This window comes from Dipodomys ordii, unplaced genomic scaffold (genome assembly GCF_000151885.1).
Source record: "Dipodomys ordii isolate 6190 unplaced genomic scaffold, Dord_2.0 Scaffold40, whole genome shotgun sequence".
Taxonomy (NCBI): Eukaryota; Metazoa; Chordata; class Mammalia; order Rodentia; family Heteromyidae; genus Dipodomys; species Dipodomys ordii.
In genome coordinates, this window is record NW_012267256.1 from 14,472,872 (window position 1) to 14,494,307 (window position 21,436).

Sequence of the window (21,436 nt, forward strand, 5' to 3'; positions counted from 1 at the left end):
TTTATTAATTGGAGATAGAGTCTCAGACTTTTGTGCTTGGGCTATCTTTGGATCACAGTCATCAGCTCTCAACTTCCTGAGTTGTAGAATTACAGGCATGAACCGCCAGCACCTGGCTATCGTTAAAACTCTGAGAGACGCTAGAAATCTAAATTTGTATGTGATAATTGACTCAAAGATAAAATGTCTATAGGCTAGGTTTTTCAGGCTTTTCTGGAACATTAGAAAAGCCCAGGGAGGCAGGCCTGTGGTATAGTGTGGTAGGGGGGTTATAGAAAGAACAAGAACTGGGATAGACAAAGGTTGACACATCGTTGAAGACAGACTTGAACTGGTAGCTGTTTTGTTTCTATGGCTATGTGGTAGGAAGCAACTTAGGTCACCTGCTTTCTCCCTGGCCACCGTGTGTTGATCATCCATGCACCTCAGTAGTTGTGGTGACCAAAAGTAGGGAAGGAATGGTGGGAGACGGAGATACCAACAAGATGAAGATGAGGTTAACTGAAAATACAGTGCTCTAAGATCTATATGATTTGCTTGGGAGGGTCACACACCTGCTTCACGATGTTACTGTCTTTTTTTTGCCTTGGTTGTGCCTCGCGTTTTCCATAGGGAAAGTCCAGGACAGGCTCTGAGACAGATGGTTGTTTCTCTGTTCTGTGTTTGCAGGGCCCCACATTCTTCAACTGAACACTAGCAAGAACTATTCTTCAGGTGGCTTGTTGTTGGAGAGTATATAATGCTTCCTAATCATCTCTGTCCATGAGGAGCTGCAGACTTCATATTTGCCATTTCTATGTATATTTCTTTATAATTTTCACTCATCTCTGACTTTGTCCATTTTTAAAATAGTAAAACTGTTTTGTCCTTTTTAAAATAGCAAAATTGCACATTTGGGACTGTAAAAATAAGGTCCAGTTAAAGGATACAGAGGTAACTTTGTTTTTCTTACAACCTACTCTTTGGTCACTGCGTCAGTTCATTAATTTGCTGTGGTAAAGAAAAGCCTGGCTCATCATCTGTGTACTCCTGAAACTGGCCTCACAATTTAGGCCAGCTGACAGTCACAGCCCGCCAACCTAATCCAAAGCAGCAACCTTGAAAGGTGGTGCTAGAGAGAATGAACTCTCAGAATTAATTAAAATGCCCACATCTGTTTAATATCTATGGAATTAAAAATTGGGAGACAAAACACCAAAGGTGAGCCGCCTTTGAAACGCAGCTGCAGACTTCTGCCTGCCACTGTTTGGGAACCAGCGGGAAATGGTGGAGGAACAAATGTCATCTGCCGCAGGACATGTCCTGTCACAGGTCTTGCGCAGTCAAGTCCGCTGCAGTTTTTAGTGCTGCATTAACTCATTTTCTGATGTTAAATTTAGTGATGCTTTGGAAAGATGAGGAATAATTGCTAAAAGTTTGTGAGTAAATGGTGGGGCAGTTACTCTGCCAGTTAATTTATGAAGTTTGTCAGCTGCCCATTGTAGTGTGTGTGTCTGTCTGTCTGTCTGTTTCTTAGGCTCCTTCCTCCAGTTTCCTTTTCCCAGGTCCTCTCTCTGGCTGCAGGGACACTTCTGTCCTTTTTAAGTAGGTCTTGGGAAAATTGAAAGCATCCCATCACAGGGCCGTTCAGTGGTGGGGGAGGGGTGGGACCCAGCACAGCTGGGATTTGGGTTTTGCATTTCCATAAATAGCAGATTATTTACTTCAGGGTAAAAGGACAGGCCTGTCGGATACAAGACAAGAAACATGCAGTCTGAATTAGTTCATTTCATTATTTATTTTCTTTAATTGAGATCTTTTTAACATTTTACATTTCTTGGGCCAACATTGTTTAGTCATTTGCAAAACTTCCTTTGTGTGTCTGTGATGTCTAATTAGTAGAAGGATAAAAGTGCTTCATCCCTTTTTTTATTTTTTGAATAATTGTCTACAGGTACATGATGAGACATGAATTTTAAATGAGTAATAAAACTCAGTTCCTTGGAAGGCACTCTTCGCTTTGTGCAGAGTTTTAAGCCTCTGACTGAATTCCTCCTGTTTGCAGGTTAACACAGCCTCTTGTTCTGCACTGGGCTTCCCGGGACTGCTCTTCAGATTCCATCCTTTTTACTGCTCTGCCTATTGTCCTGCTTTCCTGCCTCCCCACCTCACCTCAGAGATTGCTCTCTCCATCTCCTTTAGTGGAAGGTCTTCGCAAATCCTCTCCAGTATCCTTTCCGTCTGAATCTCCTTCAATCACAGATTCTACGTCTTCACTCCTGAGTACAGAGATCTCTGCTGGCTTCTGGGATAAAGTCAGTGTGGCTGACCCAGTTTGAGAAGGCCTGCTTCAGTCTGACCACCCTTCCTCCTCCCTGCTGAGGTTGTGTGTGCTGTCCAGAGGCTGGCTTCTTGATTCTGTCCGCCACACTGGCCCCAAGTCATTGCTTTCCTCTCATCTTGTGCTTCCTTCCTTCCCAAAGCCTGTTTATCCCTCCAGAGCCAATTCAAGTCCCTGTTTCCCAGTGTCTCCCTTTGGTGTTGAATAAATGACCCCTCCAACCTGTCCTTTGACATCTGGTAGTCTCCTCTTCCTCCATACTGTCCAGAGACCCTAAAGCATTTATTGTATTGAAATATTGCTCCAATACCGAACATAAATCAGTTGAGCGTGGTACAGTAACAGCTTAGTGACAGGAGGCAATTGTATAAGGGGCCAAGATCTGCAGGACAGTTTGGTTTGTTGGGCAGGCTTTTTGTTTTGTATGGAAAAGGAACTTTTGTCCTGAATCTTGCTGTGTGAAAAAGATGTTCTCCATCCTTCGTTAACTTAAGTAATTTGGGGATAGTAATAGAATTTCATAAAGATTAGTAATAGAATGAACTTCCTTATTTCTTATGTCCTTGTCAGGACTACTCACTGAAGTCCGACAGTCAGAGAATGGGTGATTGCACCTGGAACTGAGTTATTACACACCCTACGTGCACTTAAAATAGCAGGGCAGTGTAACCCATAAGAAGGGCAGTGTACCCCATAAGCAAGTCTAACCTAGCAACTGTTCTATTTACGATTGATGGTCAGAAACTACTTCTCATTCTGATCTATGCAAAATAGGTTGAGAGTTTAGGCCATCCTGCTTATACTTTGTACAATGTAAATTTAGATTGTAGATCAGCCTCAGAAAGAATGATCAGAAATTATGGTGGTTTTTTTTTTTTAAAGCCACAAACTTAAATACTAGTAATACATATACGTAGACTGGCTGAAATGGTGAGAAAAGTGAAAAATGGAGGAAGAAAGACAATTAAAGCAGTTGTGCCTCAGGAGAAAGTTTTGGAAAGACTTGTTCTGTATACTGGTTTGAAAGAAAAAGGAGTCTTTTACGTCTTCCAGTTTTAAGGCACACATAAGAGGTGAAGAAAAGTTAAGAACATGTGAACAGTTTCTGAGTGTATTAGAATAAGTGTAGTGATAAGGCCCTTAAGGAAAAGGCCTTCCAGTGTCAGATATTGTTCTTTTGTGACAGATTAAATAAATGGAAGCATTATTTACTTAACCCTTAGATTTGTCTATACAACCTATGAAAATTCTTCCCCTTTGGGGGGAGAGGGGTTGCGTTGGTCATGGGCTTGAACTCAGTGCCTTGTCACTATCTCTGAGATTTTGTGCTCCAGGCCAGCTCTCTACCACTTCAGCCACAGTTCCACTTACAGTGGTTAATTAGACATAAGAGTCTCATGGATTTTCTCGACTGGGCCAGCTTTGAACCAGGATCCTGAGATCTCAGCCTCTTGAGTAGCTGGGATGGATTACAGGTGTAAATCACCAATGTCTGGCTCTGCCTTTTTTTATTCTTTTCCTGTTTTTGGTTATATTCAGTAAAGTGATATCCACTGTTGCTTGGATTATAAAAGGGAAAGTATCCTTTTTCAGTACATTACACTTTAAGATATTTAAATGTTTGCATTCATACTGATATCAGCTGTGATCATTGTTAGGATTAACTTTGTTTAACTACCTCCAATTAGTTGGCATAAGGATTGGTCTCATTACTCCTTGTTCTGTTTTATTTTTGTAGTCTGCTTTTCTGTGAGTTCTGATATTCTTAGTGTATGTTTCTGGATGGCTTTGTTCCTCTTCTCCTTTTTTTTCTTTTCATTTTCTGCTTTGTACAAAGATTAAAGTGTTTGTGTTTACAGGGTGGGTGTGTGGACTCAACCAACCAAAGTCTGGCCCTACTGCTCATGACCCTTGGACAGCAGGATGTTTCCAAAGTTCTGCTAGGACCACTTTCCCCTTACACGTAAGTTGGTTCCTTTCAGTCTCGCTGTTCTGTGCAGTTTACTTTTCCAGTTGCACAAAATGACAGAGTTGTGGTGCATGTGTTCTATCATCAGATCACTGGCTTCAACTGCTTCACTTACATGAGGCAGCAAATGCTACTGTGAACCTGGTGTTTAACCCAGGCATTGTTGCCTTCCTTGCTTTCCTTAAAAGTCCCATCATTCCTGTGTGATTGAAGTTGCATGATAGATACAAGGCGGTTCTTTGAGTTGTGCTTTCAGTTTTGTTCCTATTTTACAGGTAAGCTTCTGGTTCTCTAAGCTTGGATTGTGTTCTTAGTTTTAGTTTAGTTTTAGTTATAGTTATAGTTACATAAGTCAGGTAATGACTACAGTTCTTTTTGGATAATATCACCCCTTCCCTTGACTCTCTCTGTTTTCTTAAAGTCCACTTTGCCTTAGCAGTCTCATTTGCTGTGGTTTGGGGCTTGTCCATTTGTCTCAGCTGATAGTATATTAACTGGCTGGCACAGCTAGTTTGGAAACTTGAGTTATAAAGTATATAGTGAAAGAAGCAATTCCATGGGTAGTAAGTAAATGAGTTTGCTGGAAGCAGCCTGCTTCAATTCGGATATATGTGCCTGCACACATGTGCAAACATGTGCTCATGTGCTTGCAGATGATTAAATGGCTGGGATTGAGGGAGGAGGAAGAAAAGAAGGAGGAGCTGGCTAGCTGTGAGACTGAACTGTCCTTTTTCGGTTATCATGGTACCGATGCTGTATACGTGAAAGGTACAGTACTGTGATAACTGAAGAATGGTGGTGCCATCACGTTGAGAAAGAGGAGCAGACTGTGGAGAGGCTGAGGGCCTAGAAACCAGGAGCCACAAAGGGATTGTTTTAGAGGTTTTATTATTTTTTGGTGTAGGTGGTGGGAGGTTTTTGGGGAACAGGAAAATGGGAGAGAATACATTTGGTTATCAGTGGGGAAAATTGATAAGCAGGGAAATGGTAAGCTGGGTGTTACCTCCTGATCACTTGTGTAAGTATTTCACAGGACAGGAAACCTAAAGTTGAGCAATCCTAAATGGCACACTGACACCAGCAGTTCAACATTGCTCAAACAGACACGGCAGTGAAATGTGTGGGGAGCTGGTGAGGGCTGTGAGTACGGCACCCCAAGTGGAGCTAGACTTCCCATTGGCTATTGGTGGAAGTGATTGGTGGCTATGTTCCCACTCGGGGTCCAGCCAGCTTCTTTGCCGCATCTTTTCCCAGCTGTGCTTCAAGGACAGCAGCAGGCCTCACAGCCCACACAGCAGGACTTACTGTCTTCAAATTGTGTGGTCTCAGGGCATGGGTTTTGGCAGAACATCATGTGAAAATGGAATATAAGTTTTTCTTTTCTTGACATGTCTTTTTGCTTTTGGAGTTTTTCAGTTTGGCTCCAGGGCCTTGTATATCATCTTTCTATTAAAGTCTGCAGTCTCACTGGAGATGGTCAAGATGTGACTGGATGGTTTTCTCTTCAGTGCACCCTTCACCAAACATGAATTGCAATGTCTTTTCTTCCAGAAGTCTATAATTGCAGCATCTCGGGATGGTGGGCTCTCAACAGAGCATTAAAAGAATAGAACAATATTAAGCAAAGTAAGCCAGATCCAAAGGAACATAGTTCCCATTGTTTCCCTTATTTGCAATAACTAGTATATGTCTAAGATAATCTTAACAGACAAACAGAAAAGGTCAAAAGCTATGTACATATGAATATATAAGATGATGCTAAGAGAAATGAACCCCAAGATATGGACACAAGAGGTTTTTTCTTTGTTGCTGTTGTTTTTAATGTACTATGTGATTTTTTTGTTTCTTTTGTATATTCTTCCCCCTATGGTACAACCCTTGTTGTCACTGTATTTGATTCTGGTGCCCTGCATCTTGTATATACATTTTTCTAATTTGGACAGGGGAAGGGAAAATAACAAAATACTGAAACAAGGATACAGGTTGACCCAGTATAACAATGAGACATACAAGACACTATGTTGAATACGAACTTTACAATTTTGGGGTTGGTGGCAGGGCGGGGGGGGGAGGAGTTGGTGAGGTGGGGAGGGAAAGGGTAATAGTAAGGGAAAAACAAAGGGGGTAACTGCTCGGTAGGACGTGTACTCATTACCTTACTCATGTAACTGTAACCCCCTTATATGGTATAAGACTGGGTCCTAGGGCACAGACAAATTACCCTCTGAGGACCTGCTTCAGGGTGAAAAGGTGTATTCCCGTGTGTGTGTGTGTGTGTGTGTGTGTGTGTGTGTGTGTGTGTGTATGTGTGTGTGTATGTGTGTGTGTGTGTTTACTGGGGCTTGAACTGAGGGCCTGGGGACTTTCCCATAGCTTTTTTTGGCTCATGGCTTACATTCTACCACAGAGCCACAGTTCCACTTCTGGCTTCTTGCTGGCTATTTGGAGATGGGAATCTCTTAGACTTCTGCCTGAGCTGGCTTTGACTCAAGCTCCTCAGCTCTCAGCTTCCTGAGTAACTAGGATTACATGTGTGAGCCGCCACTGGCTCCTGGCTTCCTCTCTCATCTTATTCTTCCTTCCTCCCCAAAGCCTGTTTATTATCCCTCCAGTTCAAGTCCCTGTTCCCCAGTGTCTCCCTTTGGTGTTGAATAAATGACACCTCCAACCTGTCCTTTGGCATCTGGTAGTAAGCCAGCACATGGAGAGGAAAGTGAGTTAATTTTCAGGAAACTTGTATCATTAAGAGCAAAAAGGGTTTGCTCTTAATCATAGAGGAGGACTAAAGGTGGGATGTGTAGGTGTAAGTAACATCCTGTTTGTAAGAATGGTCAAAGGTAAAGTGGGACGGACTCCATGGTTGGGACCATTGTGGAGGAAACAATTTATTCTACTTAGATTCAATAGCTGTGGACACAAGAATCATATTCTTATGTCATATGTGGAACCTCCCATTTCTAAAAGCAGAAGCAAAACTTTGTTTGGTTTTACCAAGAATGTATTTCTTCTGGCAGTTTGTACGTGCTTGGATTTGTATAAATAGCTCTTTAAATGTCTAGTTACAGAACACTGGAATTTTTTCTTTCAGTGTGGCTTTCAAGCTGGAAAGTGTGGGTCTCCGCGTGCCTCCCTGTTTTCTCTATTTCCTCTTCCTCTTGCGTTAGGTAGCTGCTGTTGCTGATTCTGTATTCTGCCCAAGAAAGCTAAGTTTTATATGTGAAATTTCCAAGGAAGGCTAGGGGAATTCTTTTCAGAAGACTAAAATAGTATTGGATAACACAATATTGTATGGAGCATCTATTTCTGATATATTTGATGAATTTTTGTACATGTTTTATAGTTGGTGCTTCTATCTCCTGCTCAAATGGCTTAAGTTTACAATTTAGTGTGTATTTTTACTTTATTTTAAAGTTGGAGAACGCAGTCATGACTTTCAGTGCATATCTTAGGAAACTAAGAATGGAAGAGGTGGGGTGGGTTGGGAGAGAAGAATGAAAGGAGTAACACTGGCCAGAATGCATTGCATTTATAAACTGATTTGGTGAATGATAACCCCTTTGTACAACTACTTACAGATAATAAAAATATAATTTAAAACCCCTCAGCACCACATAAGCAGAAAAAGCCGGAAGTAGCACTGTGGCTCAAGTGGTAGAGTGCTAGCCTTGAGCTGAAGAGCTGAGGGACAGCTCCCAGGCCCAGAGTTCAGGCCCCACGAGTGGCCCCAAAAAAATTAAATAAATAAAACAAGTTAGGTTAATAGTAAGAAAAGTACCTATCAACGAACACCTTCATGAGGCCCTTCAGAAATTATAGTAAGAGACTGGCTATTAGTGCACAGGCTTTGGGGTCCAGTCTGTTTTAACTTGAGTTCTGGCTCTCCTACAGAGCCTCAAGGAGATTGAGATGGTGTTCGGCATCTGTGAGCCTCAGTCTTCTCCGGAGCTAACGTGAGTGGTCCTAAGCTAAAATGAGCTCAGACGCTCAGTGCTCTTCCTTAGTTTGCACCAGACATCTTCTTGCCCTGCCCCAGTGTAGTCTCTCAGTCATGTCATTTAGAACATGAGAAGGTAAACTCCCTCTGGGTGAATTCAGGCCTGAAGTCAGCTACTAATCTGTCTACACAGCTATTTATAATTCTGTATCCATTAACTGCTTAAATTCTTCCCGTCACATTACCGATCACACTACATACACTTTATTTGCTATCCCTGAAAGGTAAGTGTTTAATATAGTCATAGGAACTACTGTGTGTCATACGTTGTTTTCTTTTTTCCCTGTTGTGCTGGAGATCGATGACAGGCTAATGCTGTACGATTCCAGGGTACATTCCCAGTCCCCAAATTCTGTGTAAATTACCTGACTCTTCATTTTCCGCATCAACCTTTGGGAGTGAGAGAGCAGGCAGTGTGCTCCAACTTAACAAGTGCTCAGTTAGAGGTTATGTCACACTCCAGAGCTGGGCTGATTTCATCCAGCTAGCTCCCACTAGCCACTGCCCTCTTAGGCAGAAACTGGACTTCCATCCATTACTGTTGAACTCAAAAGCTTTGCCTGAGTCAGGATGCCAGGAGAGACCTTGTTTCAAATTCTGTTGAAAGTGATCTCAAAGATCTTTAGTTGGAAGTCTACCATAAACTATGCCATTTCCCCCCCCCTTCCTTCTGGAACTATAGCCCTTTCGTTCAACTGCAGTTGATCAGAGTTTCTTGATCCACTCATATGAAGCTCACCTGATTCAGTGTCTTCATTGCTTTTGTGAGTTCTACATTTACAAAGACTGTGATACTCCAATACCTTTGAGCCTAGAACATATTTGCCACATAGTAAAAGCAAATGATACTCGTACATTTTTTTTTTTTAACACAGTCATGGAGCTTAGGGCCTGGGCACTGTCCTTGAGCTTTTTGCTCAAGACTAGCACTCTTACCACTTTGAGCCACAGTGCCACTTTCAGTATTCTGGTGATTATTTGGAGAGAAGAGTTTCACGGACTTTCCTGCCCAGGCTAGCTTGGAATCATAATCCTCAGATCTCAGCCTCCTGAGTAGCTAGGATTATAGGCATGAACTACCAGCACCCAGCATGATACTCTTACTTTACAGTAAGAAAGAATTCAGTGATTTGTTCACGGTGACTTTCTGACTAAACTTGGCTAGGACACCCCAGTGGCCCACCAATATAGCTAGGCTTGTTCTGTTTCTTGTTGCTACTGTAACTGATATTAATAATGTCATTCTTGCAGTGGAAGTTAGCTGGGCTTTGGAAAAGCTGTTATAGATAAACACCAGCAATGTATTTTAAAGCTGTCATATGCTGACTTGAGGGAGATACATCAAGCAGATTCTTTTCCTGCCCCCAGATATTGCCTCTTAGCCTCCCATGCAACTCCGTATACTTGATACGCAGATAGCCCAAACTCTGTCCCATAACCAGGCAGCTTGGTTGGCCCCATGATTGCTCCCTCCACCCCATTCAGAAAGGGACCTGGAGAGAAAGGCTGTCATGAAAGGGCAGAGCTTGGGAAGACCTGGGCACTTGGGCTTCAATGGCCACGTTCCATTTACCTCTTGACCAACAGCTGTGGTAACAATCTGCCTTTTGAAAATACAGAGGGAAAAAAAATTCCTCTGCTCCGGAAATCTCTGAAGCTTGCTCTCTTCAGGTTGATTAGGTTTTTGTAGAAAAGGCTGGAGTGTTTGTTTGTTTGTTTAATTTTTGCCAACAAATCACTTGATCTTAAACAGTGGCTCATTACACATGTAGTTCTTCAAGTTAGGAATTAAAATCCTTCATACAAGAGTAACAGAGAAGCTCATCAGAGAAGCTATTAATGGCTGTGTGGGGGTGGCCATCTGTGGAAGGACAGAGTTACTTTCAGTGTATGGTGACCTTTCCTGCTCGTGTGGCTGGGTAGTTGTATCTAGGAAATGTGACTCTGTAGTCTATGGTGTGGGACGGAAAGAGCACCAAGTGTAGTGAACCTGGTAGGCCGGGTGCAGAGCTGCAGGTTGCAGAGAAAGCATATGGACCAGAGCTTTTGTACTCAGGGCTAGTGCTCTGCCACTTCTGGTACAGCCAGAGCTCCATTTCTGGCTTTTTTGGTAGTTAACCGGGCTGGCTTTGAATGGCGATCCTCAGCTGTCAGCCTCCTGAGTAGCTAAGATTACAGGTGTGAGCCACTGGCATCTGGCACATTTTGGGCTTTTTAAACATCCTAGTTATTAGGAGACAAAAAGAGAAAGGGCTGGGGCGTAGGGGAAGACATTCGTACTTTAATCCAGTCTGCCCTCCAGCATTCCTCAGGCAGACCAAAGAGTTGGCAGAACATGATGTTAAAAGTCACATTGACTGTGCTTTTTCTAACTGTTCCAAAGGTAACAAACACCCCAAAGCTACAAATATGTAGGTCTGTAACACTCAGGCCTGTGTTCCCACCCTTCTCCAAGAGATCAAGCAAGCTGAGGCCGCCAGGAAGCCTGCCAGCTGGGGAGGGTGACTGAGTGCTTGAGCACAGCGGAATGGTTCAGAGTGAAGCAGCTGGGTGAGGCCCTGGGAGAATATCGCACCCTGGGCTTGAATTCATCCAAAGCAAGAAAAGAGAGAACACGATGTTTTATCCTTACAAGACCGAGGCGTGGATGAGTTGGCTGCCATTTTCTGTGTTGCTGTCAGCTGCAAGTTTGGCCCACAGATGTTTATTTTTGAGTTTGATGTGTTTGTTTTCTTCTTTGCCTGGGACAGGGTGTTAGGCTAGATGAAATGGAGTAAGGGGAAAAAAAGAGGGAAAAAAAATTCTCTTGGTTAGTAAGAGAGGAAGCCAGCAGGGGGAGAGCAGACTTCTCTTAAATGCTGAGAATGTTGAAATCATTTCTCAAAATTACCTCCAACTCCTAAATTCTGTTTGATGTCTCTTTTGTTGAGGGCTTTAGAATGGGTTTCAGCTGTAGAAAATCTGGTCATGACTGCAGGGGGTTAGAGGGGAGGTAGTTACAGAGACAACTACACATAGGCATTGAATTAGGCAGCACAAGAACAGAATGCTTTTGAATACCCAGAAGGGAGGGAAAGGGGTGTAGGCATGGCTAGGAAGACTGTAGAATTGCTGACCAGTGGATGCTATTCTAAAGATCAGTTCACTCCTTCCCAGATAGAAGGGAAAGCAAAGAAGTGTGGATTTTCTGTTTTGTTGGTGGTGCTGGGGATTCTAGGAGCCTCATATTTATATTAGGCAGATGTTTTGTTGCTTGAGCTACACCCCAGATCTTCATTTTTACGTTTGTTTTTCAAATAGGGCCTCAGAATATGATCTTCTTACCCCTTCCTTCCTGAGTGATTTACAGGTGTGCATCACAACACTTGCCTTGTTTTTGAGATAAGGTCTCACTAACATTGGCTGTAATCCAATCTCTAGTCCTCTCCCACCCCTAGTAACTGCGATGGTAGATAGTAGGTATTACTGACTCATTTGGTAGCCCTTCACATGCCAGTCATTTCAGCCCATCTTTGTGGGTTGTTTGGGATTCCTTTCCTCCTCACTGTCATTTTCCTCTTTTGAACCAGAAGGGCAGCAGCAGGAGACACACAGTCAATGCAGTAGGCTCTGTACTTAGTGTGGTATATATACTCTTGAGTATTTCCTCTCCTCTCCTCTCCTCTCCTCCCCTCCCCTTTTTGTGACTCCGTAAGTATATTTTGGTACATTTTAAACACCTTTATTGTGAAAGCATACAATTCAACGGCCTTTAGAATATTTACAGAGTTGTATAACCACAACCACAATCTAATTTTAGAAAAATTTTATCACCCCGGAAAGAAATTCTGTGCCCATTTATGGTTGCTCTCCAGCCCCACTGGCCTGCCTTTTGCCTCGGTGATAGATTTGTCTGCTGTGGCCATGTCATATAAATGGAACCATACAAAACGTGGTCCCTTTCACTTGGCATACTGTTCACAAAGCTCATCCTTGTACTTCATTGGGCTGAATAACTGACAGAACGCATGGTATTAGTCCATTCATGCAATCCCAATGGTATTTGGGTTATTGCTCCTTCATAAATGCAATGAGTAGTACTGTTAATGATTGGGTATCATTTTTTGTGGGCGTGTATGTTTTCATTTCTCTGGGGGTGAATCTCAAAGGGGAGTTACTGAGTTATGGGAACCCACTGCTTAACATTTCCAGGAATTACCAGATTGTTTCCAGTGGCATCTGAGCACTTTACCTTCCTACCTACCTACAGTGCTTGAGAGTCTCACTTCTTCACCTCTTCCTTGTTAGCAGCTGGCTGTTGTAGTGTAGTCAACCTATTTGGTATGAAGTGGTGATCACCTACCTTCTGATTTTCAGCTCCCTGATGACAAAATGATACTGAGTCTGTTGGCTATTCACCTCTTTCAGGAAATGCCAGTTTAGATATGTTGGCTATCCTTTAATTGCTTTGTTTTTGTTGTTGCTGTTTTTTGTGTTTCTGTTTGTCAGTCAAGGGGCTTGAACTCGGCCTGGGCGCTGTCCCTCAGCTCTTCAGCTGCTTATGTGGTGCTGAGGAATTGAACACAGGGCTTCATGCATGCAAGGCAAGCACTCTACCACTGAGCCATCTTCCCAGCCCCCCCTTTAATTGGTTTTTAAAGTTACATATGAGTTACAAAAGTTTCTTGTTTTTTTTTATTCCCTCTTTCATTGTTCTGTTTGTAATGTTAATGTAAGGAATTACACATTTAAGAAATTCTTGCCTCACCCAAAGTAATGAAGATTTTTATTCCTGTTTTCTTCTATGAGTTTTATACTTACTTTTAGTTCCTACAATTAGGTCTCTGAGCTAGTCGAATCAATTTTTTGTGTTGGATGTGAGGAAAGCACTAAATTTCTCTACTACTTCAGACACAAATCTGGTCCCAAACTTCATTCTTTTGTATGTTCCCACACCATTTGTTGAAGAGCTTATTCTTCCCAATCTAACTGCCCTTAAGCATGTGAGTTTATTTATATCTTGACAGTTCTGTTCCACTGATCTTCTGTGTACCATCTGTCTGTATGCATGGTATGTATTTTGATAGCACTGAGGTTTGAAATCAGGGACTTGAGCTTGCTAGGCTGGCATCGTACCCCCAAACCCTGCCTCCAGCCCTAATATTTTTTTCTGGTTATTATTGTTGTCATCTTGTTGTTGTTGTGCTGGTCCTGAGCACTGCCCCTGAGCTTTTTTGCCTAAGTCTAGTGTTCTCCCTCTTGAGTGAGCCACTTTTGGCTTTTTAGTGTTTTGTTGGAGAGAAGACTCTCACAGACTTTCTTGCCTGGGCTGGCTTGGTCCTCAGATCCTAGCTTCCTGAGTAGTGAGGATTATAGACGTGAGCCACTAGCACATTGCTGTTTATTTTTGAGATAGTGGCTTTTTCTCAGCAGCGTGACCTTGAACCATATTCTTTCCAGTCTCCACTTCTGGTAGTCAGATTACAGGTAGGAGCTACCTTGCTGTCCTCCATTTTTTTTTCAAATAAGGCTCCTCAAATGGTTGTCCACCTAGCTGGACAGAAGGCTAAGATAGAAAGAATCAAGGTTCCAGGCCAGCCCAAGCAACAAAGGTTCTTGAGACACCCTCCCAGAAAAAAATGCTGGGTGTGATGGCGCCCAACTGTCAGCCTTGCTATAGCATGAAATGTTAATAGGCCAGCCATGATGAGAGAGAGAGAGAGAGAGATAACTGAAGGCATAGTTCAGGTGTTAGAACACCTTTGTAGCAAGGGTGAGGCTGTGAGTTCAAATCCCAATATTGTTACAAAGACTAAAATGTCTTTTTTTTTTTTTTTGTCAGTCGTGGGTCTTGAACTCTGGGCCTGGGCTCTGTCCCTCAGCTCTTCAACTCATGGCCAGCACTCTACCACTTGAGCCACAGCATCACTTCCAGCTTTTTCTGCTTATGTGGTGCTGAGGAATCGAACCCAGGGTCTCATGCATGCAAGGCAAGCACTGTACCACGGAGCCACCTTCCCTGCCCCTAAAATGTCTTTTAAATGATGGATTCCATGTACAGTTAGGTTGACAGCGAGGTGGCTGCAGTAGAGAGTTTGGCTAGTTTGCTTGGGAGGTGGCATAACGTGAGGTCTCTGTATACTCTGTTGTGGACGCACAGATTGTCACTGCTCACTAAGTCAGTGTTTGCTGAACGTACCTGGTAAGAATTGTAATAGAGGGCTGGGGAGGGGACATGTTTGCATGCGCTCCTTTGCATGGCTACTGTGTTCCTGCTGGTTGCAAATTGATTGTCAGCACCTTCAGGAACCCGTGTTAATGAATTCTCCAGGTGAGTCTTGGAGTCAGACTGACGAGGGCAGTGCTTAGTTTGCAGGGGCAGCCCATTAGAAGCGGTATACCTACACTGCAGTCTATCCTAATGTCTTTAGGGTTGCTGCCATCCTTCAGTGTTAAGGCAGGATTATACAAAACCCTGCCATGACCGCTTTGCGCCCTTCCCTGACATTTTATTTACTATTGGTCCTTCCAAATCTGCATGATTACTGTTAACCCCCTGCTTCTTCCCCTTGTCACTATATTTCATTTTCTTAGATCCTTTCAAGAATATTGAACTTTGCCATTTCATCTACACCATTAGATTAAAATCTTCAAGCTAAGGATTTTCAGTTGGCTGCAGCAACCCCAGCACCCACATTGATAATGCCTGTACCAAGTGAGCATCTGTCCAGTAGCATTTGTTGAGGAATGAATTTGTTTTAGCCTCAGAGATAATCACCCTGCCTATTTGATTACCCTGTTCTTTCTACTCTATTCCTTTTCTAGGGTATGAGCTTGCTCTACAGGCACTTGCCTCCTGCTCTTTTACACTGATTATTTTGAGTTAGGATCTCACTTACCTGGCTCTACCCCTGGTTTTCAATCTGCTTATCTACCTGAGCTGGCCTGGAGTGGTGATCCTTTTAGCTGGGATGACAGATATATGCCACTGTGCCTGGCTATTTCTTGGTTTGGTAGGTCGGGGAGTGTGTGTGCCCAACCTGGCCTCAAACTGTAGCCTTCCTGATCTCAGCATCCTAAATGGCTAGGATTATAAGCCTGAACCACCAGTATCTGACTTTTTTTTTTTAGCTTCATGGTGTTTGTGAATCATGAAGAATAAATTGCGCACAGGCCATTCCGAATTATCGCTGTATTTAACAGCTGTGTGGGACTAAATATGTCATGTGCTAAACTCTAACCTGTCATTAATTTAAACGTATCTTGCTGCATTGTGTTCTCTTTGAAAACCAGCAGGCTGAACATGAGCCATTAGTAAATCGGTTCTGATTAGAAGTTATTCATTTTCATCTTTGTTAAGTCTTGGAATGGCAAAGCTTGGATTCTAAAGTTGGAGGAGGAAGGAGAATTTTCCTTTACAAATGACTCCTTTAACATTTTTTTGTTGTTTTCATTTGTAGGATAGAGTTTTTGCGGCACTTGAAGAGCTTTTTCCAGATTATGTTTAAAATTGAAACCAAACCCTGTGGTGAAGAACTCAAGGGTGGGGACAAAGTGTTGATGACCTGTGTTGGCATTGGCTTCTCGAACCTTAGCAAGACTCTCAAGTGACACCTTCACAGGAGAAGGCTGACAGACAAAGCAGAAGCTGCCAAGGACACCAAAGGGACCACATCCATACCACTCAACCCAGGACAGGAGAGCCACTTATATTACGACTTTCTTGAGTTTCTACTGAAAATGTCAGCACGCAAATACAAATCAAGAACACCTTATTTTCCAGCTGTTTCTCTGGTGCTGTTAATATTCTTCAGAGACTCAATCAACCAGAGTTCCCTGGCCAGCCTGGGGGAAGGCTCACTGGGACAGTGTTTCTGTGTTTCCTCTAGCTCACATCCATCTCTGGCCTTCTGTCCTGTGGCTCTCACGCATGCATGGGCAGCCTGGTACAGCTCTTTCTGCAAGGACTTACAACTTTTTGACCAAAGTTTTCCGTCGTAAGGACCAATGCCACGGTATATGGAAGTTTCATATGCATCAGGCAGTGCTATGCAAATATCGGAAATTTCCATACTGGACTTTTTTTTTTTTCTTTGGACTCATGAATGGGTTGTTTATCAAGGACATGTGATTCATTGTAAGTGGCTGGGCTGGAGAAGACAGTTAGGGATGTGTCTAGGTATTTTCTGTATCACAGGTGTGCCATAGATTTTCTTATTATGTTCTTGTAATAGCCCCATCATGCAAATTCTTATTACCACAAAAAAAATTGAAAAAAGGGTATTTTTGTTCTTTGGATATTTATAATGGAAAAATATTAGATCTCATCATTTAAAAGTCTAAGTGGATGACAGACTTGTTTAAGATGGCTCATGACTTATTTTGAATATGGTTCTGAGATAGGGCTTGGAGCCTGGCAAGAATGCGTGTAGGGAGTCCTCAGGACCAAGGACTGATTTGCCTCTGCCATCTAATATTCTATATTTAGTTTGTGCTGGGTTATAGTTGGCAGAGGGAAAAGTCTAATGTTATCCTGCACTGGGGGTGGTCTTTGTCTTTTTTGTTTTGTTTTGTTTTTTGTCAGTGAAAAGAGCTGGAGGAAAGGGTATGTTCTCTGGGATGTGGGAGTGTAGGAGGAAGCAGAGTTAGAAGGCCAGGCCATTCTGAATTCAGGTACTCTGTGGAGAGCTTCCCATATTGTTTGTTCTTTTGATTCATAACAAATGATCACAGACTTAGCAGCTTAATAACAATGCCTGCTTAGCCTTTCACAGTCCTGGAGGTTAGACGTGAGGTGAGTGAGATTGGATTCTCTGTGGTCTCTCACAAGGCTGGTGTCATTATGTCAGCAAGGAAGGGCTCTCACTTGAAGGCTTTGGGAAGGTATATGCTTTCCAGGGCATTCAGGTTGAAATTCAGGATTTGGAGTTGCAGTTCCCATTTCTTGGCTGTCTGTCAGTTGTAGACAATCCTCTGCTTATATAAAGGCGCTGTACTCCATATTTCCACTTACCTCTAACTATATAGCCGACAATAGAACACTGAATACAGATTCATGCTGCTAATCTACTACCTTTTCTGTGATGTTGGCTAGAGGAAGCATGACTTCTAAATGGCTCAGGTATAGTCTGGGTGAGACTACTTTTCCTATCGTAAGGCCAGCTGATCACAGAGAATCTGCATCAGTGTTGGAACAGCCAGGGTTGTAAGTAAGTGGATCGTCATCTTAAGAGTTCTGCCTAGGATTTCCCTAAGCCTCTTTGTGCTTAAGGCTAGCGCTTTACCATTTGAGCTACAGCACCACTTCTGGACTTTTCTGAGTAATTTATTGGAGTTAAGAGTCTTGTGTACTTTCCTACCATGGCTGGCCTTGAACCGTGATCCTCACATCTCAATCTCCTGAGTAGGTAGGATTACAGGCGTGAGCTACCAGTGCCCTGCTATTGCAATTGTTTTAATACCACTACTGGGTTAGCTTAGCTCTGCCCACATGGAACTCAGATGGAGAGCTAAGCATCATGCTGCTTTGGACTGTTACATGCCATCCAACAATAGGGGCCTCCTATTGTTCAAACATGCCATCCCCAAATAGGGGCCTCCTGTGCTTTGATATGAGCTGTGGAAATGGTCGGTTGAGTGGTAGGTATAAGCAGCAGTAGAGAAGGTATGTGCTCCTGGTTTAAAACCCAGTAGTGTCTGGGGTGGGTCCCAGCCCTCTGTCTGGCAGAGCTGCTTCTGGAGTAGTGCCCATATTACTGCTATTAAAAAAAAGGGCAAATACAACTTTTTTTTTTTCTTTTGGGACAGGATCCATCTTTCTGTGTAGTTCAGCATGGCCTTGAATTTGTAACCTCCTGCTTCTGTCTCCTGAGTATTACTACTATACCTGGCTCACAAATGTAACATTTATTTAAATAGCTTGCTTGTCACCCTTCTCAGATTATCAGGAGAATACCATTCCTTGAATAGAACTCATCCTTTGCTGGTTGCTGGTGTGTCCTGGAGATACTTCAGCTCCTGCAATCCCAATTTCTCCCTCCCCACCCCCATCTGTCTTTCTGTCTGTCTGTCTGTCTGTCTGTCTTTCTCTCTCCCTCTCTCTCTTGTACCCAGCTTTGTTTCCTCTTCATCCAACTGCTTGCTAAGGGTAGAGAGATTTCAGCATTTGAGGTGTGTGTGTGTGTGTGTGTGTGTGTATGCTTGTCTGTTCGTTCCCCTCTGTTGACAGATACCCTTGAATCACAGCAACAGTTACTCAATGGTAAGGTTTCACCTCTTTAAAAAGAAACTTTGGGGGCTGGGAATGTGTCTTAGTGGTAGAATGCTTGCCTAGCATGCATGAAACCCTGGGTTTGATACCTCAGGACCACATAAACAGAAAAAGCCAGAAGTGGTGCTGTGGCTCAAATGGTAGAGTGCTAGCCTTGAGCAAAAAGAAGCTTAGGGACAGTGCCCAGGCCTTAGTTCTAACCCCAAGACTAGCAAAAAAAAAAAAAAAAAGTGTGAGGGTGCAAGTACACGTGTTGTGTGTCATGGCAGAATCGCTGTGTTCACCTGTCTATGGAGTGCATGTTCTGCTTCTGTTCTTCAATAGAGGGGGCCAGTCTCTGTCACCATTATTCTACAATGTTTCTCAGAACCCCTGGCCAGGATGGGAGGAAGCTAGAACATTGGGGCATGGCTGGGAAAGAACCCCAGGAAGACCTGCTGAAGCCCAACTAACTTGTCAAGGCGAGCAGCTGAGCGTCGTGGGTTGTGTAAATAAATTGTATTGGGTTATTATTACAGTATTGTTAAGGGGTTACCATTTCATAAGTCAGGTCAATGAATACATTTCTTCTTTTTTTTTTTGGACCATGTCACACCCCTCTCTTTACTTTCCCTTAGCTTCCCCTGTGTTATATTTTTAAAAAGCATTTTTTTTGTAGAAAAAATAAGTAAAGGATGACTTATAAAGGCTAAATGCAACGTGACACTTGTCTTTTCTGTAACATAAATTGGCCAGTCCCCTTTCCATCTTTATGGTGGGAGGCCCCTCCGTGAGGCCAGGGCTACCGCTAAGTCCCAGGGTCACCAAGCAGAATTGTTGAGTGTCCTAAAGACAAGCAAAGGAAGTAGGTAGGATGGGGTCCAGGAGGCTAGAAGAACTTGGTGTAATCATAGGGAGAAGCCATGTGCTGGTGGCTCAAACCTGTATCAGGTTTGAAGCCAGCCAAGTCAGACATACCCAAGAGACCTTTAACTTGCAATTAGCCAGCAAAATGCTGGAAGCGGTAGAGCACCAGCCTCGAGCCACAGTTGAAACCCTCAGTACCAGTGTGTGCGCACACAAAATCATAGGGAGATAGAGAAACGGAAGCACCAACGTTTTGGCAGCACCTTCAGGTGATGGGTGGTAAGATTCACCTGGGTGAGGGAAACTGGGTAGGCTGCAGTACAGGCTTGGTTAGGGCTTTGGTCACAGGTGTGAGAAGAACGGGGTTACATAGTTTTCTGTTGCACACGGGGGGAAGCTGACCTTCCCCATCCAGAAGACTCCGGCCTGATTTTTAGAAGTGACTAATAGTTCGTGGGAATGTGAGGATGCAGGCCAGGCCTTTTTGTACGCTCCTTGGCCACATCCATGAAGCCATTTGTGGACCAATTTATCCATGTTAAGGATCACTCGCTCAAATGAGTAGCAGCTTCATTTTGTCGAGCATAGCGCCACTCCAGTTCTTAGTCATAGCTGGTTCATACCTCTCAGATTTCTGACTCCAATCTCGCGCATAGGCCTTGAGTCAGTACCTGATTCAAAGCAATGTAGGGGTTTCTGATAGTTGTGATTCTCTGAAAAGGGAAGGCATACTATTCTTCTCTTATTTTCCCCATTCCCAAACCCTTTAAAGAAGTTTGCACTCACAACTATTTTGGCTGAATTGTTAATAATTTCTCCAAATGATATGTGCAAACTGATGAAGATGGATTATTTTATAGCAGTGCTACATGGTGATTTCACATGTCTTTATTCATGGTCCCTATTGTGGAGGGAAAACATGAGAGGAGGCCATTTTTTTTTCCCCCAGTCCTGGGGCTTGAACTCAGGGCCTGGGCACTGTCCTTGAGCTGCTTTTGCTGAAGACTTCACACTCTACCACTTGAGCCACAGTGCCACTTCCAGCCTTCCTGTTTGAACCCAGGGCTTCATGCATGATATGCAAGCACTCTGCCACTACGCCACATTCCCAGCCAAGGCCATATATTTTGTAATGGTGCCTGGCTTACTATGTGAATGGATCTCACTTGAATTTTGTCAACTTGCTTCAGGCTGGATATTTTAAGAGTTGAATGTACTTGGCGCCTGGATACTCCCACGTTCTCTCTCTGCTCTCTGTTTTAGCCTTTGTTGACTACTTCGTGATTTTACCTACTGGGCAATTGAAAGCCTTGTACCTAAAAATCTGCAAGCTTTGAAAGACTTGTGAGAGTATTTTCAGGGAGACAAGGTTTTTTTCTTTTTCTTTAAAGAACAAGCGTAATTAAATATAAAGTAAAATAAAATGCTTTCTAGCTTAATAGTTAAAACGCTGGAAACCACATGGGTGAGTGTGTTTACAAAGACTTCAAAGGTACAGCCAGTGATGGACAGGGAATCATAACTAATCATCTCTTAAATGAGTTTATTGACCATTGTCAAGCAAGTTTGAAAGGTAGGACTAAAAAGTTTTCGGTGACTTTGACTATGACTCCATATTAGTATCTATGGTGTGATAAGATTATTGTTAAAAGCCAAGAATGTTGATCTAAGGCTTTCCCTTCTCATTGAGTCACCTTCTCTATAAACACCTCCACAATCTTGGATGGTACCCTTTGATCACTCTCCAAATACTCCCCCCCTCCCCTGTTCAACACTTACTAAGCTCTTTTGTTTGTTTTGGGGTTTTTGTTTTTTGTTTTGTTTTGATTTTTTGGTCAGTTGTTTGGCTTGAACTCAGGGCCTGGGCACTGTCCCTAAACTCTCACTCCAGGCTAGTGCTCTACCACATTGAGCCACAGTTCCCCTTCCTGTTTTCTTGTGGTTAATTGGAAGTAAGTCTTACAGGGACTTTCTGGACTGCTTTGGCTGGCTTTGAACTATGATCCTCAGATCTCAGGCTCCTGAATGGCTAGGATTATATTTTTTTTTTGTTGTTTT

General features: G+C 43.0%; 1 protein-coding gene across 2 annotated transcripts in view; it reads left to right on the plus strand.

The window, feature by feature from the left end:
• The window catches only part of Rcl1 (RNA terminal phosphate cyclase-like 1), a 49,867-nt gene extending 33,250 nt beyond the window's left edge, over positions 1 to 16,617 (plus strand). The window contains exons 8-9 of one of the 2 annotated variants that reach the window (XM_013018477.1): positions 4,180 to 4,283; positions 15,723 to 16,617. In XM_013018477.1, coding sequence (XP_012873931.1) covers positions 4,180 to 4,283; positions 15,723 to 15,873 — 255 coding nt within the window. In that variant the 3' untranslated portion in view covers positions 15,874 to 16,617. The remainder of the gene's footprint in view (positions 1 to 4,179; positions 4,284 to 15,722) is intronic. The other variant, XM_013018478.1, reaches the window with a different exon arrangement.
• Positions 16,618 to 21,436: the final 4,819 nt, after the last annotated feature.